Source organism: Sciurus carolinensis, chromosome 11, assembly GCF_902686445.1.
Source record: "Sciurus carolinensis chromosome 11, mSciCar1.2, whole genome shotgun sequence".
NCBI lineage: Eukaryota > Metazoa > Chordata > Mammalia > Rodentia > Sciuridae > Sciurus > Sciurus carolinensis.
In genome coordinates this window covers 7,615,738-7,641,931 of record NC_062223.1, presented here as the reverse complement: position 1 = coordinate 7,641,931, position 26,194 = coordinate 7,615,738, and the positions used below count along the sequence as shown (strand labels likewise).

Genomic DNA, 26,194 nt, shown 5'->3' with positions numbered 1-26,194 from the left:
CCAGACACCCTGGTCGGTTAAGTTTCCCCCTAACCCCTCGTGATGGGGACCAACAGTCAACGTGGGCAAGAAGAAGCCCAGGGAGACAAGTCGTCGAGAGGCGCCCTAGAGCATCTCCAGTGGAGCCAGAGGCCCCACCTCGGGAGGCCCGTGGGCAGCTGGGCCCCACGTCAAGGCACTTCCCCGCCCGCTGGACTTCACTTGCCCAAATTCAAACACAGGAGGACGAAGGTCTGCAAGATGTCCAGCAGGAGCCCGAGTGCCCAGTGCAGCCCGCAGGAGCTCTGCCGACCTTTGGTAGCGGCGGTCTGCTGGTGGCCTCCTTGGCTCTGGCCTCGATGTGACAGGCTGCAGAAGGCAGCACCCCGTGTGCAGCTCTTCAGAGGAAACGGCCCCTGAGGCTTCGCCCCGAGTCCCCAGAGACGGAGGCAGTTGGGGATCGAGGGGAACCTGGGGAAGGAGTTTCCCTGGAGAAGCTGCTGCCACCCGTGAGTCCCCTGCCCACGTCCCCCTGCCCAATATGGGGCGGCAGGAGGCTGGGGGAGCTGGGGAAGAGCTCAGGAATGTGCTTCACCGCAGGGGCCGGGTCTGACTCGCACCGGGAGCCCAGAGGGCCGGGAGGCTGGGTCAGGGAGGCTGCTGGGCGGGGCCCAGATGTGACTGTGGGAAGGAGGTGGCCCACGCGGTTCTGTCCACAGGGCTGCTTCAGCAGGCGAGGCTGGAGGTTAGGAAGGAGTCCCCGAGGAGACACATCTGCCTGAGAAGGGCTCTGGGAGGGAGAGTCCATGTTCACTGACCGCCAGGTGACCATGTCACCTTTCTGTCCTGCCAGAAAGCACCTGAGACTTGATGCCTTATCCCCCAAAAAGGTTGATGTGGTTCATGGTTTCTGAGGCTGGAAGTCCAAACACTGGTGCCACCTCTGCCGAGGGCTCCACTGCTGTGTCACGTGGTGGGTGGCCTCGCAGCAGAGCCTGTGAGAGGGCAGCTCACACGGCAAGACAGGAAGTGGGAGAGTGGGAGGGGCTGGGCTTGCTCTTTTAAAGGACCTCTCTCCAGAGCTAACCAGGCCCAAGAGCCCCCCTTCACATCCCATCCCTCCTGAGGCAGCACGGGGACCTCGAGCCCTCCCGCCAGGGCCATCCCCCGAGGTGGCAGCACCTCCCCAGGGTCACGCCAGAGACCAAGCTCCAACACGTGAACCCCAGCACACCCAATGTGGCCGCCCCTCGCCATGGCCAGGCCCCCGAGCTTGGGTCCCCGGTCCCTCCCCTCCCTGACCCCGCAGGGCCATGCAGGGCGGGCGGCTCGGGTGTGCCGACCTGCGCGGTCCATGTTGGAGTCAGGCGCTGGCAACCTTGGCCACCAGGCCGATTATAGGACCAGGACCAGCCCCACCTCCCCGAACCTTGTGCACTCTGGCCCCTTCCCCCAGACCAGCTGCGTTTGCAGGGGTCCCTGTCCATCCGTCTCTCCTGGCCCGTGTGGCCGTGGCCAGCCGGGTCCCCATGGCCTGCTTGTGGCAGGGAGCACTTGCTTGCGGGATGCTCTCCTGGTGTGGCTCAGCTGGGAGGGGACAGGGCGGGACTGTGTCCACCTTGCAGGCGAGGAACTGGGTGGGGGAGCCGAGGAGCCTGCCAGGGGAACTCTGCCAGCCCGGGGACCGCGGGCCTCCCCCCTGGGGCTAGTCCCACCCCTGCCCCGGAGGCAGAAAGCGCGCCCTGGGCCTGCCTGGGGTTCTCCTGCCAGGGCTCTGCTGGCACCTGCCCGCGGCCGCCTCCGTGGGAGCCTTGGGGAGCCGGGCTGGGTATGAGGAGCCTCCAGGGAGCCCGAGGGGAGCCTGCAGGGGCAGGGACAGCGCTCCTTTCCCACACTGGCTCCTGGCCGGCCGCCTGCCCAGCAGGAAGGCTCAGTGATGGGAGCAGCTGCCAGATGGTGCACAGGGACGTCTCTGGGACCCAAAGCCACATTCTCCAGATTTGCTCCAAAATGGAAGTCCCGAGGCCCCAGGGCAGCTCTTTCCCCCTCTCTTCCTCGGGTGGCCTCTCCTGCGTGGCTATCTGACCCTTCCTCATGGTGGTCAAGCTCGATTAACAGAAAACGCGACCCTTTACCCACGTCCAAGTGCACCGCTGAGTGGCGGCCCGCGTACCCTGCCCTCGCCGTCCACCCCGGAGCGCCCCGGCTCCCAGACAGGAGCTCTGCCCCAGAGCCCTGGCTTCCCCTGCCCCGCCCGGTGCCTCCTCTCCTGTCTCTGTGGGCCTGACTCCCATCCCGTGGCGTCCGTCCTTCTGCGACTGAGCCGAGTGTCCTCCAGGATCGTCCCTGTCGTCCCCGCCCCTTCCTGCCCTCTGCTGGGTCTCCTCCCCACCCGAGCCCAGCTCCTCGGGGAGGGCGACCCCTTTTCAGGTGAGCACCCTAGGGGCTGCCCGCCGGGCAGTGGCCGGTCACCTCCTGGAGTTCCGCCTCCCTCCCCGCGTTCCCCTGGCCTGCTCTGCGCCTCTCTCCATCTGGAAACCCAACCCTTCTCTGCTGGGCGGCTGGCAGGGAAGCCCCTGGTTCTAAGGCCCCAGCCTGCTTTCGTTTACAGTCAAGACGGTAACTTGGGGACCTGGCACAGAGTGGAAAGGCTGGGTGCCTGTTTGGAGGGTCAGCATCTCCCAGGTGGCAATGGCGGGCCACCCACAGGCCCGGCTCTGTGTGGTCAGCTGTCCAGTAGTTCTGCCTTCCAGCCTGTCAGGCCCAGGAGTTCCTGCTTCACGCCCCAGCCCCTCCTGGCCATCTGCAGGTCCTGCTGAGAATGGTCACCAGCTCCCAGCCTCCATCCAGCTGGGCTCCCTCCCTGCCCTGCACCTGCAGCCGAGAGTGCTGGCCTCCTCTGTCGCCTCACCGGCTGCCCCAACTCTCCCTCCATCTCCATCTTCATGGCCTCCTCTCTCTCCCTCTTTTCTTTTTTCTACTGAGGATTGAACCCAGGATGCTGTACCACTAAGCTGCATCTCCAGCCCCTTTTACTTTTTATAGTGAGACAGGGTCTCACTAAGTTGTTGAGGATGGCCTTGAACTTGCGATCCTCCTGCCCCAGCCTCCCAAGTCACTGGGATTACAGGCATGTGCCACGGCACCTGGCTTCAGCCTTCTCTGTCTCTCTCCTCAGTGTGTCGTGTTAGGACACCTGTCATGGGATTAGGTCCCCCCAGGATAACCCGGGGTGAGAATCTCATCTTGAGACCCTTCTCCTGACAGCATGTGGGTTTGTCAGGGCTCCTGGACAGTGAGGGCCAGTGGTGCTTCTCTCTAAGCTGCCTGTCCCAGGAAGTGACTCAGGCAGCGAGGGAGGCCGGTAATCTGCCATCTGCAGGCTGGAGAACAGGGTGGAGGGGGCAGTGAGACGGTCTGAGTCCAGAGGCCTGAGATCCAGGAGGCCCAAGGTCCAAGGGCGGAGAGAGGGCAGGACTCAGGAAGAAGGTCCACCCTCCTCCGCCCTCTGGCTCTGACCAAGCCTCAGTGGATCGGTGAGCCCACCTACGAGGTGGAGGACGAGTCTTCCTTACTGTCCACGGCTGGAGTGCTCCCCCGAAGCACCTCCCGATACGTTCAAGGCCCCGGGCATCGGTGTGGGTGCAACTTTCGGGACCACGTTTCAGGCTGGGGCAGCGGCGCCCCTGATGAAGCGGCAGCCCCGTGAGCCGGGGTGAGATGCCGGCGGGGGAGGGGCATCCCGTCCACCTGCGGTCAGCAGATCCCAGACCCCGCCCCCGCCCCGCAGCCACGGCCAGGACTGGACCCGCGCTGCCTCCTTCCCGTGCTTCTGGTCTGCGCCCCTCCCACAGTGACAGGAGGAGCTACCGTGTAAGTGGACAGTCCACTGTGACACCTCCACCGGCCCAGGACCCTGACCAGAGCCTCAGCCTCACGGTGGTGTTTACTCAGGTCAGAGGAGCGCAGACCTGGGACTTGCCAGAGCCCGCTCCCGAGTCACCGGCTCCAGGGAACATTCCCGGCCCCGCAGGAGCCGGACCTCACGTCTTCTGTTGGCTTCCAAGATACAGCCGCCCTGCAGAGCCCGCGGGCGGACGGAGACGCTGGTCCCCGCGTGCTCATCAACAGCAGCGCTGGAGTGGGAACAAGTTCGGGGCCAAGTTCCATGAATCAGTGTTTTCCAGCTCGGTTCCATCAAAGCAGAGGAAGAAAAATATTCTGCTCTTTCAATTTGGCTTTCTTTACTTTGAATAAATAGAAGCTTGCTGTGCCCTCAAAGCAGGCCACAGTGCCACCTCCAGCAGAGCCGCCGGCTGCTGGTTTAACATGCGGCCTCGCCCCCGCCGACCCTCCTGAGCCCCAGGCCAAATGACCCTCCCGAGCCCCAGGCTGACCCTCCTGAGCCCAGGCTGACCCTCCTGAGCCCCAGGCCAAATGACCCTCCTGAGCCCAGGCTGACCCTCCTGAGCCCACTCCGTCTTCTGTCAGCTCCTGGGTCCTTGCGAGGCTGTCCCATGTGCGATCTGTGTCCTCCTCTCTTCTTCCTAGGGGACCCAGTCAGTTTGACTAGGGCCCACCGGAGGGACCCCATTTCAATGCTGCTACCCTTCTCCTAATTCCAAATGCTAACTCTGAGGTTCTGGGGTCAGGACTCCAGTGTGGGGGTGTGTGGGGACGGAACCCCGGTGTCTGTGCACCTGCCAATCAGAAGGGGCGGCAGACTGCCTGGCGGGATCAGAGGCGGGACTGCCCGCAGGCTGCCGCCCAGGAGGAAGCAGAAGCTGCTCCTCTGAGAAGCGGGAGCCTCAGGAGGACGGGGCCAGCTGCCCAGGACCGCAGCCTGGAAGAGCGTTCTCTCAGTCCAGTCAAAGCGACGTCCACCACTGGGGACTCTGCTCCCCCGCGGAGCCTCCGAGCAGTGGGCGAAAGACGGGAGCTCCAGAGGCTTCTGAGTCCCCGAGTTAAGGCCCCAGCATCCCGGAAGCTGCACCTGCAAGAGGGGAAGGAGAGAGCTCTGGAGGGGCCCCTTCCGCCCATCCCAGGTCCGCAGGTCAAGGGGCTGAGGTTCCAGTCACCTGGACCCCACGCGGAGCCACGAGTCCCTGCTGAGCCGCACGGGCCCCTCCAGTGCATGCTTCCTGCCCGAGGAGCCGGACAGTGCCCCAGCCGTGGGAGCCATCCGTGCCCTCGGCCGGGACCGGGGCCAGGAGTTCAGTGGCGGCGTGGACACTGAGGCCGGGTGCGGTGCCCTTCGCAGACCCGGGAGCCGCACCATGAGGAAGCTCACAGCCACGCACGCCGGGAGGTGGGCCCTCGTGGCGACCAAGCTATGGCCCACGTGCCGCTCCTGTGACGTGGGATGACAGGACAGTCATCGCCCGTCACCCCGCTCTGAGCGAATGGGGTGTCCTTCCACCTTGTGTTGGAAGGACCTGTGACATTCTGACTTTCTTGGTTGTCAGTCAACTCTCCCTGTCCCCACCGTCACCTGTGGGCAGTGTAAAGGATTGGGCGTGCTCGCAGGGCGAGTTCCAGCCGGTTCCTCAGAGTCTCACCCCAGGACACCGCCCCGCTGGCTGGCAGGGTCGGGGGCAGCCTGGCAGGAGCACTGTGGCCCTGTGCTGATTTAGGACCTGCCCTCCATACGGCCTTGGCTTTGAGCTGGCGATGCTGGAATGTGCGTGTGCCACCAGGTGACCAAGCTTTCAAGGGAGCTGGCCACCAGCCAAGCCCCTGCCCTGGCCTGCCAAGGTCCGGGGCCTCTGGCTACAGAGATGAGCCGCAGGTGATTCTTGGTGGGAGGTTCTGACCTCACTGCTGGCCCCACAGGCGTGTGCTCGGCTCCCTGATTACCTTGGGGAAGCTAAACGAGTCTAGTCCAAGAGAACTTGGTCCAATCAGTCCAGCAACTGTCAATCCCAGGAGCTTCATGGTACGAACTTAGGAAAAGGAGCCACCCTCTTCTGGTGAAATGAAACCTGAGATGTGGGAACCCATTATGTCATCCAAGGGTGAGCACCTGCCTGAGGATCAAGTCCACAGGGAGATCCGAGCTTCAGTAAAGAGAGAAATATTCCTGGTAGCACCGTCTGATCACCTGGATCCACCCATGCCTGAAGCCATGTTTGAAGTTTTTAGTTACAAGAACCAGGAAGTTCCTCTTCCCTTTTATCCAGTTTGACTTCAGTGTCTCACTTGCCCCCAGAACAGCTGCATTATGCTCAAATGACAGTAATGTGTGCATGTTTGGGTCACCATCAAGCCTGTCTGACTTAAAGAAAAAATAAAAAGACAACCTTCATTGAAGCAGGCTTGGGAGCCACTGTGCTGCCTGAGCCTGGAGCCCTCTGGATACCCTCTGTGGGTCAGAAGTGGCCAGGGACACCTCTCCCTGGCCACTGTGTCATGTTCAGTTCTCTGGAGGGAGGGAGTCTTCAGGCTTTAACGAAGGACCCGAGCTTGGAGTTTGGAGGCTGGGAACGGCAGGTACTCCTTCTCTCAGGTTCCGGGAGCCTGAAGTCCGAGGCGAGTCTGGGCCAGGTGGGTTCCCCCTGCACGTTCCGGGGAGAATGTCCTGATATCTCTTTTTCCAAGGACAGCTGTGCAGTCTCTGGTGAGCAAGGCCTTTCTCACCTCAAGGGCCCAGGCATGTTTGTTGACTGAATAACAGACCACCAGGCTGTGACTCCCGCAAGGCCTTGTGGCTCTGCAGTGCTGGAGACAGCACCCAGGGCCGGGAGAGTGTGCACCCCGCGCCACAGCCCTGCCCCAGCGATGTTCCAGCCCCAGGGTTGCGGAAGAGCATCATGAGGGCTGCTTTCCCCCTCCAATCAATCAGCCTCTGGGCTATACCAGCTATTACAGTAGCCCCACTGCCCAGCTATCCCCAGCTGATCCTGGGTCCATCTGGAATTTGAATTGGGTTCCTCCTCTTTCCACCCAGGGATAAATTTTGTGTGACCTAGGACTAGAGTGGGTGCTGCTGGGCACCATGGCTTATACCTGTAATCCCAGCGGCTTGGGAGGCTGAGGCAGGAGGCTCACAAGTTGAAGGCCAGCCTCAGCAACTTAGGGAGACCCTGTCTCAAAATTTTAAAAAAGGCTGACGATATGGCTCAGTGGTTAAGTATCCCTGGGTTCAATCTCAGTACCAAAAAGAGAGAGAGACAGAGAGAAAGGGAGAGAGGTACTTTGAGGAAAAGTATACAAAAAAGTAAATGTAAAATTGGGTTCAACAGTAAATATTTATTTAGAATGAGACAAGGAATCACAACAAGTGATTGGTTTTTAAAACCTGACAAATACCACAAATAATGCGACATACAGGAAACCACCTATGGGCCTGGGGTGGGGCTCAGCCATAGGCAAACTGAACACCAGGCCCTGGGTTCCACCCGGGAAAGGGAAGAGAAGAGCCCATGAATTTCTCTACCCTTTTAACCTCACACCCTCTGAAGGCCTTTTCATTTGTCAATGGTTTTGATTATTTTTCACAGGGAGAACTGAATTGTAATTTAAAATTTAAAAGCATGGTTGGTCAAGATTTGTACTTTTTTTTTTTTTTGGGTGCTGGGGATCGAACCCAGGACCTTGTGCTTACAAGGCAAGCACTCTACCTACTGAGCTATCTCCCCAGCCCCAAGATTTGTACTTTTTAAAAATGTTCTTTACTTCACGAATTCCTTGCTGGTAACGTCCTGGACATTGGTGGGGCTGTCTCAAATCTGGGAAAACCTCTATCAAGTTCTCTTTCTCCCCCATATGTTGGCGGTTAGCGTTCCGGGGTTCACGTTTTCTCGTAGTGATTAATCCGAAGCGGTCTTGACCTTCGATGCCCCTGGCCAGCTGTCTGTGGATGGGCTGGCCGCCCTGAGGTTTATGATTTTAAGTCCCCTTCACGGACATCAGATCCGCGAGAAATCTGATGGTCCCGTCTGTTCCTAGGACCCAGGGGCTGACTGCGCCACTGATCACCCGCTCGCTGCGATCCTACTGCCGCTGGCTCTCTGGCCTTAACCAGTGGATTGCTTTTGGTACAGTTTGGTTCTCAGTTCCAAAGACTAACGTCCTTAGATTTCGAAGTTCACCTTCTCCCTGTTTATAGTCCATTCTCGCTGCACTTCCTCTTTGTTCCTCAATAACGCAATACCCCAAAAGGTAAGAAAAGAGGCAGCCAGGACGCTGGGGAAGGCCGTCGCGCCCCGGGCGGGTGCCCGAGCCCCTTGGCGGTTCCCCCAGACCTGCCCCTGCCTTGTCTGGCTCAGACTCCTGATGGCCAGCGGGACTCACAGAGGAGGTGGGGGCCGAGGGTGCTGGCCGGGGAGGGGGCTTGGCATCAGGCCACCCCGGGAGCAGGGCCCTCGGGCGCATTGGTCTCTGGTCCTGGTCCTCCAGGGAGCGCCCCGGCCTTTCCCTCTCCCTTCTAGGGCCCTCTAGTCCCCTTGTGGCATCTGCAGCCCTTGCTACTCTCCGAACTCTGATGGGGACCAACCCGGCTTAGGGACTGAGGATGACGAGGCTGCCCTCCGTCTTCTGGGTGCCCCAAGGCAAGGCTCTCCCTCTTGGCCACCTCTCCCCAGGCTGTGTGAGGGTCCCCGCCCCAACCCCCTTCCGAGGCCACTGGGAGCCACCATGGGGGCCGGGTGGAGAGATGGCGAACGGTTGTCCTGACAACCAAAAGGGATTCCGGGAGGCGTTCCTAGGGGGACAGCCGGGGGCAGCGGCAGGCAAGGCTTGGCTTGGTTTGGAACAGGGGCTTCCGGACCGCTCTCGGGGCCACACACTGCACAGACCCGTCAGGGCAGAAAAACCCAAGTCCTTTTCCTGCTTGTTTATTTTTAATTGACACATAGCACTTGTGCACATTTACAGGAGGTGGGAAAAGATACATGTCCATCGTGTGACGATCCAGGCAAGGTGACCAGCATCTCCACCCCCCACACTTCTATCGTTTCTTTGGGGTGAGACTTTCAAAATCTCCTCCCTGCTATTGTGAAGTACACAGCACATTTTTATCTACCCAGTCACCTGCTGTGCATGGAATTCCAGAACCTGCTCCAACCATTCGGCTTTAATTTTTTTAAATACTTTTTTCAGATGTTGATGGATTTTTTTTATTCACTTATTTATACGTGGTGCTGAGACTCCAGCCCAGGGCCTCACACACACTAAGGCAAGCGCTCCACCACTGAGCCCCGGCCCCAGCCCCAGCTGTAACTTTGCATCCGCCGACCAGCCATCCTGGTCTCCCCCCCGTCCTGCTCCCTGTCCTCCTCCCCGGCAGGTGCGACTCTGCCCCCGGCCCCTGTGAGGTGGCCTTCTTTCCGTTGGGGTAGGTGGGAACGTGCGTGTTTGTTTCTCTGGGTCTGACGGTGTGCTCCGGCCATCCCTGTGTCCCCAGTGACAGGGTCTCATCCTTTTCCATGGCTGGATACTCGTCCGCGGTGCATACCCACGTTTTCCCCATCTATCGTCTGGACTCAGGTGGGGTCCAGCCCTGGGCTCCCGTGACCCCTGTGAGGCGCATGGGCTGCGGCTACTTTTCTTCAGTGGTGGACGGACACACACCCTTGTATTCGGGTGCTGAGGAGGGAACCTGCGCCCCAGCCGGGCCCTGTGGCTGTCTTCTTGACCCTGGGTCTCCTTCCCTTCGGATGGCCCCCCAGTGGTGGGACTGCCGGGCTCCAGGAGGCACGGCGCGCTGCTCTCTGCCGTGGCTGGACCAGCTGGCACACCCACGTGCTGGCCAGCACCCGACGTCTTTGATCCTTTAGGTAACAGCCATGCCAGAGTGCGTTAGCTCGTGGAGCCCCCAGGGGTACTGGCCCCCTGTGACCAGTTCTGGGGGGCCTGGTCACCTCCGCGTCCCCCACCCTTTCCCCCAGGGCTGCTCTCAGTTCTGGCCTCCCACTGAGGGGACGCTGTCTGCTCGGTCTCAGTGGCCATCTTCTTCCCGGCATCCCCTGCCTGGCCCTGGTCCTGGGGCAGCGAGGCCTCTGGAGGAGAGCAGACAGGCCCGCTGTGGGGCCAGGGGTGGTGGGGAAAAGCAGTCCCCAGCTCAGGTCAGGGGTCCAGTAGGGGACGAGGTCGTCCCGTGGCCCCCTCTGGTGAGAGGGGTCAGCGATGGCAGGGCTGTTGGCTGCAGACGGGCTGGGATGCCCCCAGCGTGCGCCCGAGGACCGGCGGGCTGCACGGCACACAAGGCACTGCCCAGCAGGTAGACAAAGATGCCGGCTTAGGGAGAGTGCAGCCAGAGAGATGGACACCCCCGAGGTGCCTGTTCCCCGCCTGCAGAGACGCCTCCCTGACAGCTTGAAACAGGACTGGTGCACAGCCTGCGGTGGGCTGTGCAGGAGGCAGTCCCTCCTCCCCAGCTGGGATCCAGCCGTGTGGCCCGGGTGGGGGGCTTTGGCATGAGCTGCGGAGCTTTTGGGGTCCCCTGCGGCAGGCCAGCCGGGTTTGCAAGGAAGGGATTGGAACAGCTCTGGGCCAGGAAGCCCAAGTGCGGTCCTGGGCAGCAGGCACGGAGGGCCGCACAGAGGGCCACACGCGGGCCTGGGCGGGAGGAGAGGTGGCCACTCAGAGCCCCGAGTTGGTCCCGGTGGACGGCGTCTCCCTCCCCTCCAGCTCTGGCTCCTCTTGCAGCGCCCGGCCCAGCACGGCCTGCAGGGGCTCGGCCAGCCTCCGGGTCCTCTGGCTGCCCACCAGGAAGTAGATGACGGGGTTGGCGCTGCTGCCTACGGCGGAGGAGAGGCGCGCCAGGCAGATGCACAGGAGCTCGGCCTCAGGCGGCAGCGGCAGCCAATACAGGACGAACCAGTAGAGGCCGAGGGGCAGGGAGCAGACCAGGAACACGAGGACCGAGGCCAGGATGACCAGCAGCAGCCGCCGGGGCTTCCGGCGCCGCAGCAGCGCGCTCCTGCGCACCCGGATGTAGAGGGTGAGTCCGGACACGGTCATCACGGGCGTGAAGACCCCCATGATGAGGGTGCTCAAGACCACGTCAATCGTGAAGCACTGGCTTTTACTGTGCTGCCAGAATTTGCTGCAGAAGGCGGAGGCCAGCAGGTTCATGAGCAGGAACAGCGCCCAGAGCAGGGCGCTCACGGCCGTGGACAGGTGCCGCGGGCGGCGGCTCTTGTACCAGACGGGGAAGAGGACGGCCAGGCAGCGCTGGGTGCTGATGGCCGTGAGCAGGCTCAGGCTGGTGGTGTAGGCGAAGTACTTGACGCGGCTCACTGCCTCGTAGGCCTCGGCGAACCTGTCGGCCAGGGCGGGGGTCTCCAGGCTCAGCTCGGAGGCCATGCAGAGGAGGAAGAGGAGGTCGGCCGCCGCCAGGTTGAGCATGTAGACGCAGAAGGGGGTCCTGCGCGGGCCGGCGCTCAGCAGCCAGACCACGACGCTGTTGCCTGCCGCCCCGCACACGCAGGCGAACATGGCCAGGGCACTCGCAGCCAGGTAGACCTCCCGCAGTGCGCGGCCCCTGGAGCCGCTGAGCCCCGGCTCTGCGTTCCAGCTGCTGTTCGGAGTCTGGTTCATCCCTGGAGGAGGAACGTGCACCCGTGTGAAATCCTGGGTGGCCTGGACCATGGGGATGTCCAGGAGCTCCTGCCCCCAGAATTTCTGATTCTGAGCTCTCATCCCAGGCTCTCTGGGCAGCTGCCCGTGACCCCCACCCGGGCTCCCGCTCAGCCTGAATCAGCCCTCAGCTCCGCCCTAATGGACACCAGGTTGCACTACAGGCCCTGCTCAGGTTAAGGTCCTTTCTATTCTGAGTTCGATTATTTTTCAGACCATCAAGGGGGGTTGGCTTTTATCACCTGCTTCTTTTTTTTTTTTTGGGGGGGGGTGCTGGGGATCGAACCCAGGGCCTTGTGCTTGCAAGGCAAGCACTCTACCGACTGAGCTATCTCCCCAACCCCTCACCTGCTTCTTGTATCTCTCTTGAGGTGTCATTTTTTTCTCCTGTAATCTTTGAATCCTGCATATTAATTTTTTGAAATTTAGATCTCAGGGGCAAAGAGTAGGATTGGTTTCACCCATTGATCTGAGGTGCACTGTGGCCCTCATTCCATTTACCATGGCCTGTTTACTTATCTTCCTCTTCATCTCTACCCCAGCTTCCCTCCTGACCCATGTCTGCTCTATCTGCTTAACACAGAGCCTAGGACATTTACATATCCTTCAAAATAGGGTGGTTGCCCATCAGTGTTTTTAAATCTACATAAATGTCGTGACTCAGAATTTATGCTTTTTTTTTCCCATTCAATAATGTTTTTAGGATATATCCAGGTGGCTGTGCCTTCAAGGCAACATTTCATGATGTACACTGACCCCATTTTACTTACCGTGCATCTTCAGATTGCTTCTAAATTCCCGTTATCATAAGAACACTGTGTTGAGCATCCTCATGGGTCTCCTGTTGGACAAGGCTCAGAATTTTCCTGAGGTAAGTATGTTCCAGAGTGGGATTGCTGGGTCCTAGGGTCGAGCATTTAATTCACTTATGTTGGTGGTTCCCTTCTGAATGGCTGCTCAATGCTCCACTGTCACCAGCAGGGCAGGAAGGCCCACTTCCCTCGTCCTCACCCACACTGGGTTTACGCACATCTCTCTATTTTCCAGTCTAAGGGTTATGAAGGGTTATCTCTGTGCTCTAACTTGTACTCCTCCGGTTACATCAGTCCATACATTTGACAGCCTTTGGGTTCACCTTCTTTGAAATGCCTGTTCATATCAGCCACCTCTTCTTTTCCAACTGGGTTTCCTTTCCTTTCCTTCCTGATTTGCAGCAGTTGTTTATCATTTGGATTTCTCCTTGTTCATCCCTTCCTGCATTTAGACATCGTAGGTGTTTTTGTCTGAGAACTCTCTTTACTATGGTGGCTTTCTCCTGGTTGGCTCGCCAAAAAATATAACTATATAAATAGAGATATTAATAAATAATTTAAAATGTACATCTTTACCTGTAGTGAAATTGGTGGAGAGAGATACTTCTTCTTAGGTACATTTTTCCACCCTTGAATGTTACACCTTTTGGATCCTAAGTTATTTCATATCCCTGGGTGAAAAAGATACTCTCTTATATTTTCTTTTAATATTTTTAGAGTATTTCCCTTTCTGACTTTGACTTGGATCCAACTGGAATCTATTTTTTCCTGAGGGATAAAATAGGAGACCACTTGGGTTTTCCTCCACGTTATGGACCAGGTTTGTTAACGCTCTCTCCCAGAGAGTCTATCATTTTTCTAAAGCTGACGAAGTTCCCTTTTATACATGGTACTGCTTCTCTCTCCTGTTCTATAGCATAGGTTTGCCTGTCTGTTCCACATTTCTTCTTAATATGGCTTTGTGATAGGTCATTTTATTTTCTGGTATGAATCTCCCTTCTTTGCCTTTCTTTTTCAGAATTGAAGGAGCCATTTGTAAATCTTAATTTTTCCTTATACATTCCAGAGCAAATTTCAAAAAATTTTCCCCCAAAAGTCTAAGTTTTCAGTGGAAGTTCATAGTATCTACAGATGACAACAAAGGAGATTCATCACCTTTATAATACTAAGTCATTGTGTCCATGGCAGGAACCGTCTCTCTGGTCTTGGATCTTTTCTTACAATCTTAAGTACAACTAAAAATAACTTTGGAATTTTCTTCACAAAAGTTTTACACATTTTAATGTGTTAATTTCTAGATATTGTTTGAGTGTTTTTGCTGATACTAAATCATTTTATAGTTATAGTTATACATAATGAGTTTTTTATTTATAGTTTTTATTGGACTTCTGATGTGTAGAATAGGATTAGAAATACTTATTGCTTTTTGACATCCTCCCTACATCAATCCATATCTGGCATGAGAACTGTAATTTTTTGTAGTCCAGGGGTGCTCTATCACTGGGTTACACCCCCGTCCTTCTATTTTGAGACATTATTACACCCACAGGTCTTTTATTCTGAGATAGGGTCTCACTGAGTTGCCAGAGCTGGCCTTGAACTTGTGATCCTCTGCCTCAGCCTTCTGAATAGCTGGGCTCACAGGCGTGCACCACCAGACCCGTCAGGAAGTGTGATCTTGACAACAAATGATTTAACAGAGTTTGCTGGATGGAGAATGGGTTTCGAAGTTCAAGAGTAGAGACTGAGAGACCAGTGAGGACGCTGATGCTGGATGGAGAATGGGTTTCGAAGTTCAAGAGTAGAGACTGAGAGACCAGCGCGGACACTGATGCTGGTGTCAGAGCAGCTGACCTGGGGCAGAGTTTGAAGGTCCAAGAGGCTTGCTGATGACATGGGCATTGGGTGGGTCCTGTCAGTCCATGCACTCAACCATTAACTCACTAGCTCATTCACTCAGCACCCTGGGAGTTCTTACTGCCACTCAGCCCCATGGGTAAACTGGACACCAGCGATATATGAAGGCTCCGATTTTCTTACTGTTATTGTCATTATCATTTTTTGATTGTAGCTTTCCCAGTGGGTGTCTATGGAAAGTGGCATGGTCATGGTGGTTTTGGTTTGCATTTTTCTAATAAATTAATTAATGATGTTAAAATTCCTTTCATGTACTTATTGGCCATGTGTATATCTTTGGAAAAATATCTGATCGGAAACTTTTTTCTGTTTTTAAGATCAGGTTGTTTTGTCATCGAGTTGTTAGAGTTCTCTGTAAATTGTGTACTAAACCCTTATGAGATATGATGCAAATATTTTTCTCCCATGCAGTAGGTTGACCTTCTGCTCTCTTGCTGGCATCCTTTGAGGTGCAAAAGACTCTTACTTTTGATGAAGTCTGATTTGTATCTTTTTTCTTTTGGTGCCACACCTAAGAACCCATTGCCAAATCCAAGGTCATGAAGATCATGTTTCCTTCTAATAATTGTATGATTTTAGCTTTTATTTTTAAGTCATTGATCCAGTTTGAATTAATTTTTGAATGTGGTGTGTCACCTCCCCTCCACTTCTCTTTTCTTTTTTCCTGTCTGTTTACAGTCCTGAGGGCTGAACCCAGAGGTATTCTACCACTGAGCTCCCCAAGCCTTTTTCGTTTTTTATATAATTTAATTTTAATTTTATTTTTTGGTCCAGAGGATTGAACTCAGGGCCACTTAGCCACTTAGCCGCATCCCTGGCACTTTTTTTTTTTTTTTTTTGATTTTTTTTTTGGATTTTTTTTTTTTTTTATTGTAAACAAATGGGATACATGTTGTTTCTCTGCCTGTACATGGCATAAAGGCATACCATTTGTGTAATTATAAATTTACATAGGGTAATGTTATTTGATTCATTCTGCCATTCCTGGCACTTTTAATTTTTTTTTTTTTTTTTGAGACAAGGTCATATTAAGTTGTTTATGGCTTCACTAAGTTGCTGAGTCTGGCTTTGAACTTGTGATCCTCCTGCCTCAGTCTCCTGATTTGCTGGGATTACAGGTGTGTGTGCCATCTCCTGGCCTTTATTTTTTATTTGGAGACAGGTTTTGCTAATATACCTAGGCTGGCCTCAAACTCACAATCCTCCTACCTCAGCCTCCCAAGTTTCGAGAATTGCGGGCGTGCTCCCCTGCCTGGCATCACCCTGATTTTGATGGGTCTTTCCTCTAGATAAAGAATTCTAGGTTAATCGCCACCCACCACCACTTCCAGGACTCCGAAGATGTTAGTCCATGGTCTTTGTCTTGCATAACTTCTGCAAAGGATCGCCCAGTCATTCTCATCTTTCATTTTCTTTTCTCTGGCTGTTTTTAAGGTCTTCTCTTTATCACCAGTTTGGCATGGAGATATGCTATGCCTTTGGCGTGGTTTCCTTTGTGTTCGTAGTGTTTGCCAAGCTTGCCAGGGATCTGAGGGTTTATAATTTTTTATCTACTTATTCCACATACTATATTTTCAGGTATAAAAGTTGCATTTGGTTCTTAACTATATCTTGTTTCTCTCTTTATTGTGTTCATACTTTCCTTTAAACTTCTGGGTGTTTTTTATAACTCTTTAAAACGCCTTACCTGCTAATCTCGTCATCTCTGCCATTTCCTGGTCTCTTTAAATTTCCTAATGTTGCTCTTGGTTCTGGTCCCCTTTTCCTGCTTATCACATGTCTAGTGATACTCGACTAGATTCTGGACATTGTTTGACATCATTAAATGTTTCTAAATTTTTTTGTCTTTATGAAAAAGGGGCGGGCTTTCTTCTAGTGGGTATTTAATTTGCTGAAGGTGAATGTGATCTTTTTGAGACCTGTTTAGCTTTGTTAGAGCTGGTTAAAGTGGCTAGTCAGGTGGCTTTTCTGGGCTTCTTCCTGAGTGCCTCAGACATTGGGTGAAGTCGCTCTGCTCTGGTTTATCAGAACTTGAAGCTCTCCTGGCCCTGTGTGGGCTCTGGGAATTGTTCAGCTGACAGCTAATTCATAGTTGGTTTTGGTCCAGTTTCATGTCACTTTGTCCTGAACACAGTTTAGTTTTCAGCCAAAGACTCAAGGGGGGGTTCCTATGCAGAATTTTGGAGCTCTTCCTCTGGATAGCCCATCCCCTTCCCCTCTGATACTCACAAATTCCAGCCCTTCAAGCTACCCAAAGTATGGTTTCTGAATCTTCAACTCATGCTCTACCTGGCTTCTCCCACATCCTGTGCTCCTGTCCAGAAAGCACTTCCAGGCAGAAAGCCAGGGTCATTGGAGGACTTGCCTCTCACATTTGTGACCCTCTCAGAGGTCACCGTCCTGGTCTGTTTATGCAATGAATACATGTTGAGAGTTTTTTCTGACATTTATTCACCCTTTTATTTCCAGGATAAACCACTATAGTTTCCTGGATTCTCTTTTCTAGTTCACTCTGATTTTATTTGGAGTCATTTCAGCCCTGTCCATCAGTGAGACGGGCCCCCAGCTTGCCCTTCTGGTGCTATCCCTGGCTGTTTTAATTTCAATGTTGTAAGGTTATATTGTTTTCATAAACGAGCCAGAGAGATCACCCTGTGATTCCACCCTCTAGAACGATTTGTGTCGTGTAAGGATTATCTTTCTTTGACAGCGCGACAGAAGGTAAAGCCATCTGGCTGGGCATTTTTCTGTGAGTGGAGAGGACGTGTGTGGCTTTGAAGCAGCACTACAGATCCAGCGTCTTCAGTGTTTTAGGTCTATTCAGACTTAACTGTCGGCGTCAGTGCACACGTCTTTTCCTTTAATTCTTTTCTTGGTTTCCTGATTGGCACTTTTCAACGTGACTCAGCTGAGCTCTGTCCCTCCCCATCCTCCACTTTCTTCTCCTTTTTTTTCTTGGTTTGCCAGATACACTTTTGTCAGGGGCTGGTGTGTCTATGTTTTTTTTTTTTTTTTTCCACTTCCCATTTCCTCAGTTTGTATTTTATTTCTACCATATTTTTTGCTTTCCTTGTGGTTCTTTTCCTTGGATTGAATGCTTAGTTAATTAACTCAGATTTTAAGACTTTTTTTTTGGTTCCAGGGATTGAACCCAGAGTCACTTAACCATGGAGCCACATCCCCAGCCCTTTTTATTTTTATTTTGAGACTGGGTCTTTCTCAGTTGCTCAGGACCTTGCTAAGTTGCTTAGTCTAGCCTCGAACTTGCAATCCTCCTACCTTAGCCTCCTGAGTTGCTGGGATTACAGGCATGCACTACTGAGCCCAAACTGTCTTTTCATAACTGGTATTTAGAGCTACAAACATACCACCAACTATTTCCACAGATGTTTCATGAGTTTAGATATGCAGTGTTTTTATGGTTCTTCATAGGTAGATATTTTCAAATGTAAAACTATTTTAAATATTTAAAATTTCAATGTAAATTTACATACATTATAGATTCACATACAGAAATATATTTTTAAAAGCATGATTTTGGCTATCTCTGTTGGTGTCTAACATTACTGCACTGAGGTAGATAATGTCATTTAAAAATATTTGTTGAGACTTACTTTGTAGCCTAGTAGGTGGTGGATTTTTGTTTTCTTTATGTGCGTATTTGATTAAGCTTTCGCAGTTGTGTTGTTTGAAGTATTTTTATCCTAATCTTTCCTCTGCTGTAAACCTTGGTCCATAATGATTGCCGTTGGGTCATTTTCTCTTTGTCCCCCTTGAAGACCTGTTGCATGTGGACAAACTCGAGATCCCCATGTGGTAGTGGTGCTTTCTGCCTTTTATGCAGAGGTGTCCTTCATATTTTTTAAAAGCGTGAAGTCCATTGAAGCTGATATCAAGTTTTCACAGGGTCCCTTGTGCTTTGCGGGCGCTGGGCATCTCCTCCCGGGTAGCAGGCCTTTCCGGTGGAGCCCCACGCGGGCATGCGTGCTCTTGGCATCAGCCTCTGTTGAGAATTGAAAGGGTCCGCGGGTCCAGGAGCAGGTTTTTGATGGATTCGTCTCTTGGCTGGGAGACTTGGTGTCGGGCCAGCGGTTGCCAATTCAGATTCTGCGCCCGGCAAGTGTGCAGAGCTGAGGCCGCGGCCGCTCCAGCTTGCCGCCCACTCTGCCTCTCCCGGACCACCTCCTACCCGCGAACCCTCCGGGCCCTGCCCCAAGCCCCTGGAGCCGCAGCTGAGGCTCCTGGGCCATGGGTGTCAGCTGGGGCCTGCGGAGCCTGAGTCGTCCCTCCCTGCCTTCCATGCTCAGCCGTGCTCCTTGGAGTGGGCGGGGCGGAAGGGTTCCTCCGGCACTTCTTTGTAGCCACAGCGGATACGGTTACCAATGCACAGTGCCCACCGCCAGGGTGCCCCTCGCAGCAATGCCACGCCGCTGCTTGGCATTCAACACAATCTAAACAATAAGCCAGGCACACGTGGACACATTCATTAGAGACCTAAGTCTGTGGATCACACACACACATACATAATAGCCGTTTTTTAGTACATAAGATGTAGTAGATATAATTCACAGCACAGTGTATATAACATAGTGGCAGCTTATGAGTATGGCACAGTGTATGTGCACATATATACACGTATGTAGCCCCCACAACATGTGTACACACGTGTATGCGGCACACACACACACGCGCGCACGCGCACGGTGCACACACAGCCGCACATGAGTACCTTGCACCCTCAGCACACATTTGGCAAGACCGGGGTGGCGAAAACCCCGTCCTCACGAACACACCTCTAGGGGGACACAGAGCTGACACACTTCCCTGCCTCCCCGGGGCGTAACCAGCGGGGTATGGCCCTGGCCAGTGCTCCCGGGAGCTCTGCGGAGAGGGATAGCAGTCAGGAGGGGCGGTGCTGGTCTGGTGAGTGGAGCGGGCTCCTCCCACAGGGCCTCGGGCTCCTCCCACAGGGCCTCGGGCGCCCGCCCCCTCCAGCTTGCGGGAACCCCAGTCTGGTCTGTGGAGCCCCGTGGCTACCTCTTGGTCATCTGCACATACGTGGGGTCCCTGGGCCAGAGGCAGGGCTTGGTGAATGCACGTCCCTTCAGGTGCCAGATTAAGAGGTACGCTGGAAGCCCTCTGCCGGGGTGGGGGCCGTGGGAGGAGCATCCATCCCCGTCTCCTCCCACCCCTGCTCGGGGTGCCTGGACAGGATAGAGATGCCTGGTGAGGGTCAGAGGCCTGGGGCACATGGGCTTCTCCCTAAGTGTCACTAGGAAGCTCCTCTGGGAAACACACGTGTGCCCAGGTGCTGTTCCAGGCAGGGCTGAGGTGCTGGGAAGAGACCTGCTCTCGGCCCCCTGCTGGCGGTGTCTGCGGGGGACACTCCAGGAGCAAAGCGCACAGGCTGCTCCAGAGACTGCTGGAGGCTGGCAGGCTGACCAGGGCTTTCCTACGTGGCTCTGAAGGACTGAGCAAGCAGGGGCTGGGTGGGCGCTTTGGGGGGCCAGCCCTCACCTGCAGAGAGCCCTGGATGCTCTGTGCACCAACGTGGGGCCGAGGGAAAGTGGTGGCTGCTGGTGTGAGTGGGCTGGGGACAGGAGAGTGAGGTCTGGAGGGACAGGTGAAGAGGACAGGCAGGAGAGGTGAAGGGACCCGCACCCAGCAGAGCCAGGGTCCTGCCGGGAGCCCAGTGGTGCGGTCGGGCGCACGAATGGAGGATACCTGCTCTTCCCAGCACCCTCCTGTTCAGGGAAGGGGATGGGAGGTTGGAACCTGGGGCTGGAGGAAGGGAGCTTTGGGGGGCTCCAGAGAGAGAGCAGCCCTCATCCTAACTGAAGCCGACACTGTGAATCTTTTCTAATAAGAACCATGGACTTATGGAGAAACACAGAGAAACTGGCCGCAAGCTGGGAAGCACCCGGGTGCTGCAGGCAGCAGGCTGTGAGGCAGGAGCGGGTCTGGCCCAGGTGCAGGTGGGCATCTCAGCTGTCCTTGCCTCAGGGTCTGGCACGCTGTGGCGCTCAATAAGTGTTTGTGCACCCCGCCCCCCAAGCCAGGAGCCTAGCGCTGTTCTGCCCTGTCACTCCAAACCTCCCTCCCTGGTCCCCACCGACAGGCTTCAGTTCGGCAGTGCACATGCAGGCCAGCGAGGGTCCGGCTGTGGCTGTCTGTCCACGGTCCCTGGCACCACGCCTGCAAGGCATAAATGTGCAATAGACTCGACGGCATGGAGGGAGCCCGTGAACTGCCTGGCACCCAGGCAGCGTCTGCAGGGGTCAACCATGGCCCCGGAAGCTACGGCCCTGCTCCAGGGCCTGCTCACGGGCACTTACTGGGAAATGGCTCTTTGCAGATGCGCTTGGAGTAGGGATCTCAAGAGAAGGGGGTGCTCTGAGGAGAGCCAAGTGCCGTGGCCACGTGGCTGCCTGTGGGGACTTTGGACAGGGACAGGAGAGGAGTTGCAGCCAGGCCTGTGCCGGCCCTGCTGCCTCAGGGTGGCAGGAGCTCCTGTGGCCGGGTGGCCACTCCCAGCGCCCTCTTGGAGGAGCTGGGGGTCGGGTCCAGCCCGGGGCCTTGCCCAGCTCAGGGTGAGCACTCGACTCACTTGCTGAGTGTCCGAGGAGTCTTGGGGTCACACGGTTCCCCTGGGCTGCCCTTGGGGCTCCGTGAGCTGGGTTGAGGCTTGCTCTCTGTCCCCACGGGAGCTGGGAGGCGTCCTCACAGACGTCAGTTGCCCTCAGCCACAAACAGCCAGCGAGCTGCCGGGGGCGGCAGGGAAGGAGGCCACCTCCGTTCAGGCCTGGAAGTGCACCTGTGGGCTCGGGCGCGGGCTTCCTACCTGGGCGGGTCCTTGCTTTCTTCTGGGGTTTGGCCCTTTGGGGTGTTTGTGGACTCTTTCCATTCCCTGTCGCTGAGTTCAACATATTTCTGATTTTAAAAGGATTTTCTATTTCTTCCACTTTCGATGAAGAAATGAGCCCAATTTTAAGATTCACTGCGATCTCAATTGCACTCTTTCTCTCTCCCTCCCCCTTTCCCTCCCCTCCCCCTCCCCTCCCCCTCCCCTCCCTCTCCATGTCTCTCCCCCTCTCCCTCTCCTCCCCCTCCCCCTCCCCCCCCTCCGTTTCCATGTCTCTCCCCCTCCCTCTCTCTCTCTCCCTCCCCCCCTCCCTCCCTCTCTCTCCCTCCCTCCCTCCCTCCCTCTCTCTCTCTCCCTCCCTCCCTCCTCTCTCTCTCTCTCTGTTGGAGAAGGCACTGAAGTTCAAACTCTCCTCTAATGAAAAATAAATTAACACATACGCTCTGCCCTCATGCCGGTCTGGCTGCACAGGGTCCCCTGGGCTGCCCTTTCTGTTCCTGCCCCTAAACGCCTGTCCCTTCTGCTACAGACTCAGCGGTGTTCTTCACACCAGGACGATCGCCATGTCGTCCATCTCGCCTCGGACGCTCCACCGTTATAAACCGCACAGATGCCAATCCACTCACTCTAAGCCATGCAAGTGTGAAAGAAGGAGATCTGCTGACTCGCCCCTGGGGACCCCGAATCTCCCGGCCTCTGTTCTGGAGACACATGATTGGGGTTCTTCTCCTTGGACTCTGCTCTCCTTGTCACCTTGTCCCTGCTCTGCCATCACCTCCAAGGCAACAGGCACCAGGGTCAGTGTCATGTGCTCACGTGACTTTAGGGCCTTGTGAGGTGGGTTTATTGGCCTTGCTTTCCTTAGGAGATGAGGGCTCAGAGAGGCTGAGACACCTTCCCAGGACACCCAGCCGAGCCTGCTTGCCCTGGGTCTAGTGGGTGGCGAGACACCATCCCTAACCACCATGCTGTCCTACTTCACCCAGATTGTAAGAAGCCTGCCTCTCACCTGCCCCTGGACGTGGCGCTGGTCCTTGAGGAAGGGCGTCAGCCTCCTGGCTCTGGTCCCTGGAGGCCCCGGAGCTCTCCGCGGCCCAGGTCCCGAGCAGACCTGCTGTCACTCTCTGCTCAGGCCTGAGCCCTCCGTGTCTGCCCCATCGGCCAGGCCTGCTCCTGGCTGTCTTCGCTGCCCTCGCCTCAGGAGCCCTGTCCCCAGGACCCCAGCACATCGAGGCTGGCCACCCTGAGTGCGGGGGGACGGGGAGCTGTTATAGATGCAGGAACTGCCGCCCCGCCCCTGCCTCCCACGTGGCTGCAGCAGAGCTGGGCTGGGACGTGCTGAGGGCTAATGGGCCTGCTCCCTGCCCGGGGGACGTGGCGGTGAGGCTGGGGGCCTGCAGGGAGCAGTGGGAGACTACCCCTTCCTGGCCATCTGAAGACCTCAGGGCATTAGCAGGCCCCACCTCGGGAGCCGGGGGCTGTGGAGTGGGAATGGGGGCTCTTGTGGGCTGGGAAAGGCCATTAGGTTCATCCGACTGCCGCGTGCAGAGACGTTCTGGCTAATGGACTCGCCCAGGCTCTGCTTGCTGAGAGGTGGGGAAGAAAGAGCCTGGGACCCAGAGTCCAGAGTCTTCTTCCCACTCTTGAGTTCTGCCACCAGTGAGATGGGGGACTCCTGAGCCCCAGAGTCCTCACTGGAAGCTCATATCCCTCTCTGGCCTCCTGACTCCACTGAGAACCAGAGATTGCATGGGAGGGAGGCGGTGCACCTCCCACCAGGTGAGAGAAGAATCCTGATGTAATGAGGCTCCTCAGGGCGGATGGAGGCGGGTGCCTCACCTGAGCCATCCGGCCTGCAAGGTGTGTGTGGAGCAGCGAAGGTGGAGGCCCTGGGAGGGCCGGGAGCCATTGCTGTGTTGTCTGGCCGGCTGGCCCGCCCAGGAAGGGGAACTCGGTGTGGGAGGCGGCTTAGACACAGATGTGAGTGGAGGAAGGGCTGGGAGGCCAGGTGTGGAACCTGGTAACAGAGGTGCCTTGGGGCCCTGGTCTGCTTGGACAGCCCGGGGAGTTGACCCTACAGTGATGGCCAGGGCTTGCTCAGGAGCTTTATCCTGTGCCCACCTTGCCTCCAGGAGGCGGACGCAGCCTGAGAACAGGAGATCTTGGACCCAGAGACAGAGACAGGAGGCTCAGGAGGCTGCAGCATTCCCCAGGCAGGGGTTGTGGGACTCTTGTACCGTTTGTGCCCAGAACAGTGCCTTGTACAGAGATCCTCGCGCGTCTTGGTCAATGGCTGGTAGTTTGACAGAATCCTCTGGGTTCTTGGACACCTGGATCCATCCATACCTGAACTATTTAGAAAGAAGAGCCACCCATTTGCAAATACCTGCATTGCGATGTGCACCTGCTGGGTCCTGAGGGATGACACTGGCCCCACTTTCTGTGGTGGGCCATGTGCGTCAGGAGGTGGCTCAGCTCTGCTTTCCCGCTCCCACAACTGTTGATGTTCATAGCTCCGAGGTCTCAAGGTGGCTGTTTCAGCTGAGCCAAGAGGGATAGCTGACTTCAAGATCTTGATTAGGTGTACTTAAGGCTGAGGTTTAGATTCAAGGATCATCAATCAAAGAGGGGTTGTGGATTTTGTTACTAACTCATGAAACTGACCCAAAGCAAGAAGGCCAAGAGTTACAAAGAGGTCAAGAAGTCTACATTGTCCGATGCTCCAAACCTGCCAACCAGGGCTCCTCCTGGGGCTGTCTCCTGGCCTTTGAACATGTACCACCAAGTGGTCCCTGCTGGTGTGTCTGAGGGCTCCCCTAGGGAGGGAGCTGCTTCAAAGCTCCTGTGGTCGTGGACGGTACAACCCTGTGGGTTGCTGGACTGAGGGCCTCAGTACCTTGCCTGGCTGGTGGCAGAGGCTGCTCCCACTTCTTGCCATGAGGGCCTTTCCAATATGGCAGCTCCCCACACAGCAGCTGGCTGCACTAATGCTAGTAGGGGAGAGACTGTGCTCAATCACCTTGCTGTATCCTACTGATGAGAAGCAGGTCACCTGTGTATCCAGGGAGGGACGTGAATTCAAAAGGGCGTGACCACCAGGGGCCATCTTGGATTCAGGCTACCTGCTGGTTGGTGGACCAAGGACTTCCTTGACCTACTGGTGCTTACGGTGTCCTGTCCAGCATAGAACATGCTACCGCCAAGAACCACTGGGTGCTGTTTTTGTTCTTTCCTCTTCCAAGTGGGAGTTTTTCTTTTCTTTTTTTTTTTTTTTAAGTATATGCTTATTACCTTTCTCTGGTATGTGAGTCAATAAATTCCCTTCAACACACATGCCCACTCCCACCTTCCCTCTCCCCATCTTGATTAATCCGGGGCTCTTGCCACCAGGACTCCTGGCTGATAGGGGGCACACCTCTGCCCGGGATGCTAAGCGGGAGCAGCGTGAAGCAGAGGTGAATGCTGCCTTGGGTGAGGCCAGACAGGCGCTGGACTGACTGCCCGCTGGCGACGGGAAGCTCTGGGGTGGGGTGGACATGTTCTCGGGGGATGAACACCTCCTGTGTGTTGGTTTGCTGATGCCAGGGGCACAGATCCTCCGATCAGAGACTCGTGTGTATCATATATTAAATGGTTACATCCTATTGCATGTCAATGACGCTTTGACTGAATTAATGAGACTTTTTTTTTTAATTCTCCTGCGTAGGTGAGCCTTCTCTTGGATTGCCAGGAAACTTCGTGTTGGAGGTCTGACTCATGGAAGCAGGGCTTTCCGTGAGTGTTAATTCCATGGACTTTGCCCTGCTGGCTTAGAGTGGCCTGTTTTGCATTGGTGCACTGGGGGCTCTGATTCTGGAAGGTTCCAGCAATGTTTGCTGGTCACTCACAGGTCGAGGGGCACTTTGACCTGAGCCTGGGCTTCTTCCCCAACAGTGAGAGACTGGACCCACCTCTCTACCCGCCTTCTAGAGAAGCCGCGGTTCCTGGAGGAAGGACACACGGTGCCTCAGGATTCTGAACCAAGCTATGCAGATGTGAAAAGACCGTGGGCTTAAAAATTCTGGCATAAAATGTGAAACTGAGGTTACGTGAAAACCACAGTGGGCAGGGTGTGGGGAGCAGGTCCCCGAGTCCTTGAGTCAGACGCAGGGGAGAGGAGAGACCACGGCTCCACTGGCTGCTGCCTGCCAGGCTCCCCACCTCCACTCCCTCTGCTTCCGTCGCCGACGGCCTGAACCTGAGCCACGTCTGCCCTCGGCCTCCGTCGACTGTGGAAACCAGCCAGGTCTGCCATCCTGGGTTGTCCTGGGGCTGTGCTGGGCATGTCCACTTCAGGCATCTTCCAGAATCCAACTGCCATTGCGTTGCTGACCGAGAGGCCACGGTCAGAGGCCAGAGCTTGCAGGGCCACTGGACAGCCACTGTAGGGACACTTTGGGTGGCGGTGGTGGGATTCCAGCATGGTTGTCCACCTGGTGTGGCTGACCATGGTCAGAAATGCCATCGGTGAGCCCCACCTTTCACAGCTGGCACTGCCAGCAGGTCCCGTGTGGCCCTGCCGTGAAAATTAAACCAGGCACCTACCTGAAGCTGTGGCCCAGGCCCTGCTGTGGCCCTGGTGACCAGAGCCTGGAACGGCTGTTTGTGCCTCTCCTCTACTGACCACCCGCGTCCTCCCCTCTACCCACCACGCCCTTGCCCTGATGCCTGGTCAGGGTGTGCTGGGCAAGGACACAGGTAGGCCAGCCCTGTGACGTCTGTGTAGTGGCATCCAAGGAAACTGAGGCACAGTAAGCCTGAGGTCCACAACTAGTAGGTAGCAGCCCTCTGCCTCCTGGAGACTCTGGACCTTTCAAATTTGTCCTTGTCCATCTCTTGTGCTATCTTAAGTCAGTGTGCCTTCCTGCTTATTTCTGTAGAGATGGTGGGTGCAGGAAGTGGGGCCCTGTCCCTCTTGCCCGCCCCTGCCGCTCCCTGTCCTGTGCAGGTCAGGAGCAGGTCAGGAGCAGGTCTGGGGGTAGCGGGCAGCCCAGCAGCTCCTCCA

At 55.8% G+C, this 26,194-nt stretch overlaps 1 protein-coding gene across 1 annotated transcript; it reads right to left on the bottom strand.

The window, feature by feature from the left end:
• Positions 1-10,560: 10,560 nt before the first annotated feature.
• On the bottom strand, positions 10,561-22,471 carry Mrgprd (MAS related GPR family member D). Its single transcript, XM_047519014.1, has 2 exons — positions 22,160-22,471; positions 10,561-11,522 (listed from the first exon to the last, which is right to left on the bottom strand). The coding sequence occupies exons 1-2, from the start codon at positions 22,377-22,379 to the stop codon at positions 10,561-10,563; spliced, it is 1,182 nt and encodes a 393-aa protein (XP_047374970.1). The 5' UTR covers positions 22,380-22,471.
• Positions 22,472-26,194: the final 3,723 nt, after the last annotated feature.

Coding starts and splice junctions, on each gene's coding strand:
- Mrgprd (XM_047519014.1), bottom strand. CDS start 22,379: ATGTGCTGGGGTCCTGGGGACAGGGCTCCTGAGGCGAGGGCAGCGAAG. Junction 11,523..22,159: donor AGCGCCACGTCCAGGGGCAG/GTGAGAGGCAGG, acceptor TTCCTCCTCCAG/GGATGAACCAGACTCCGAAC.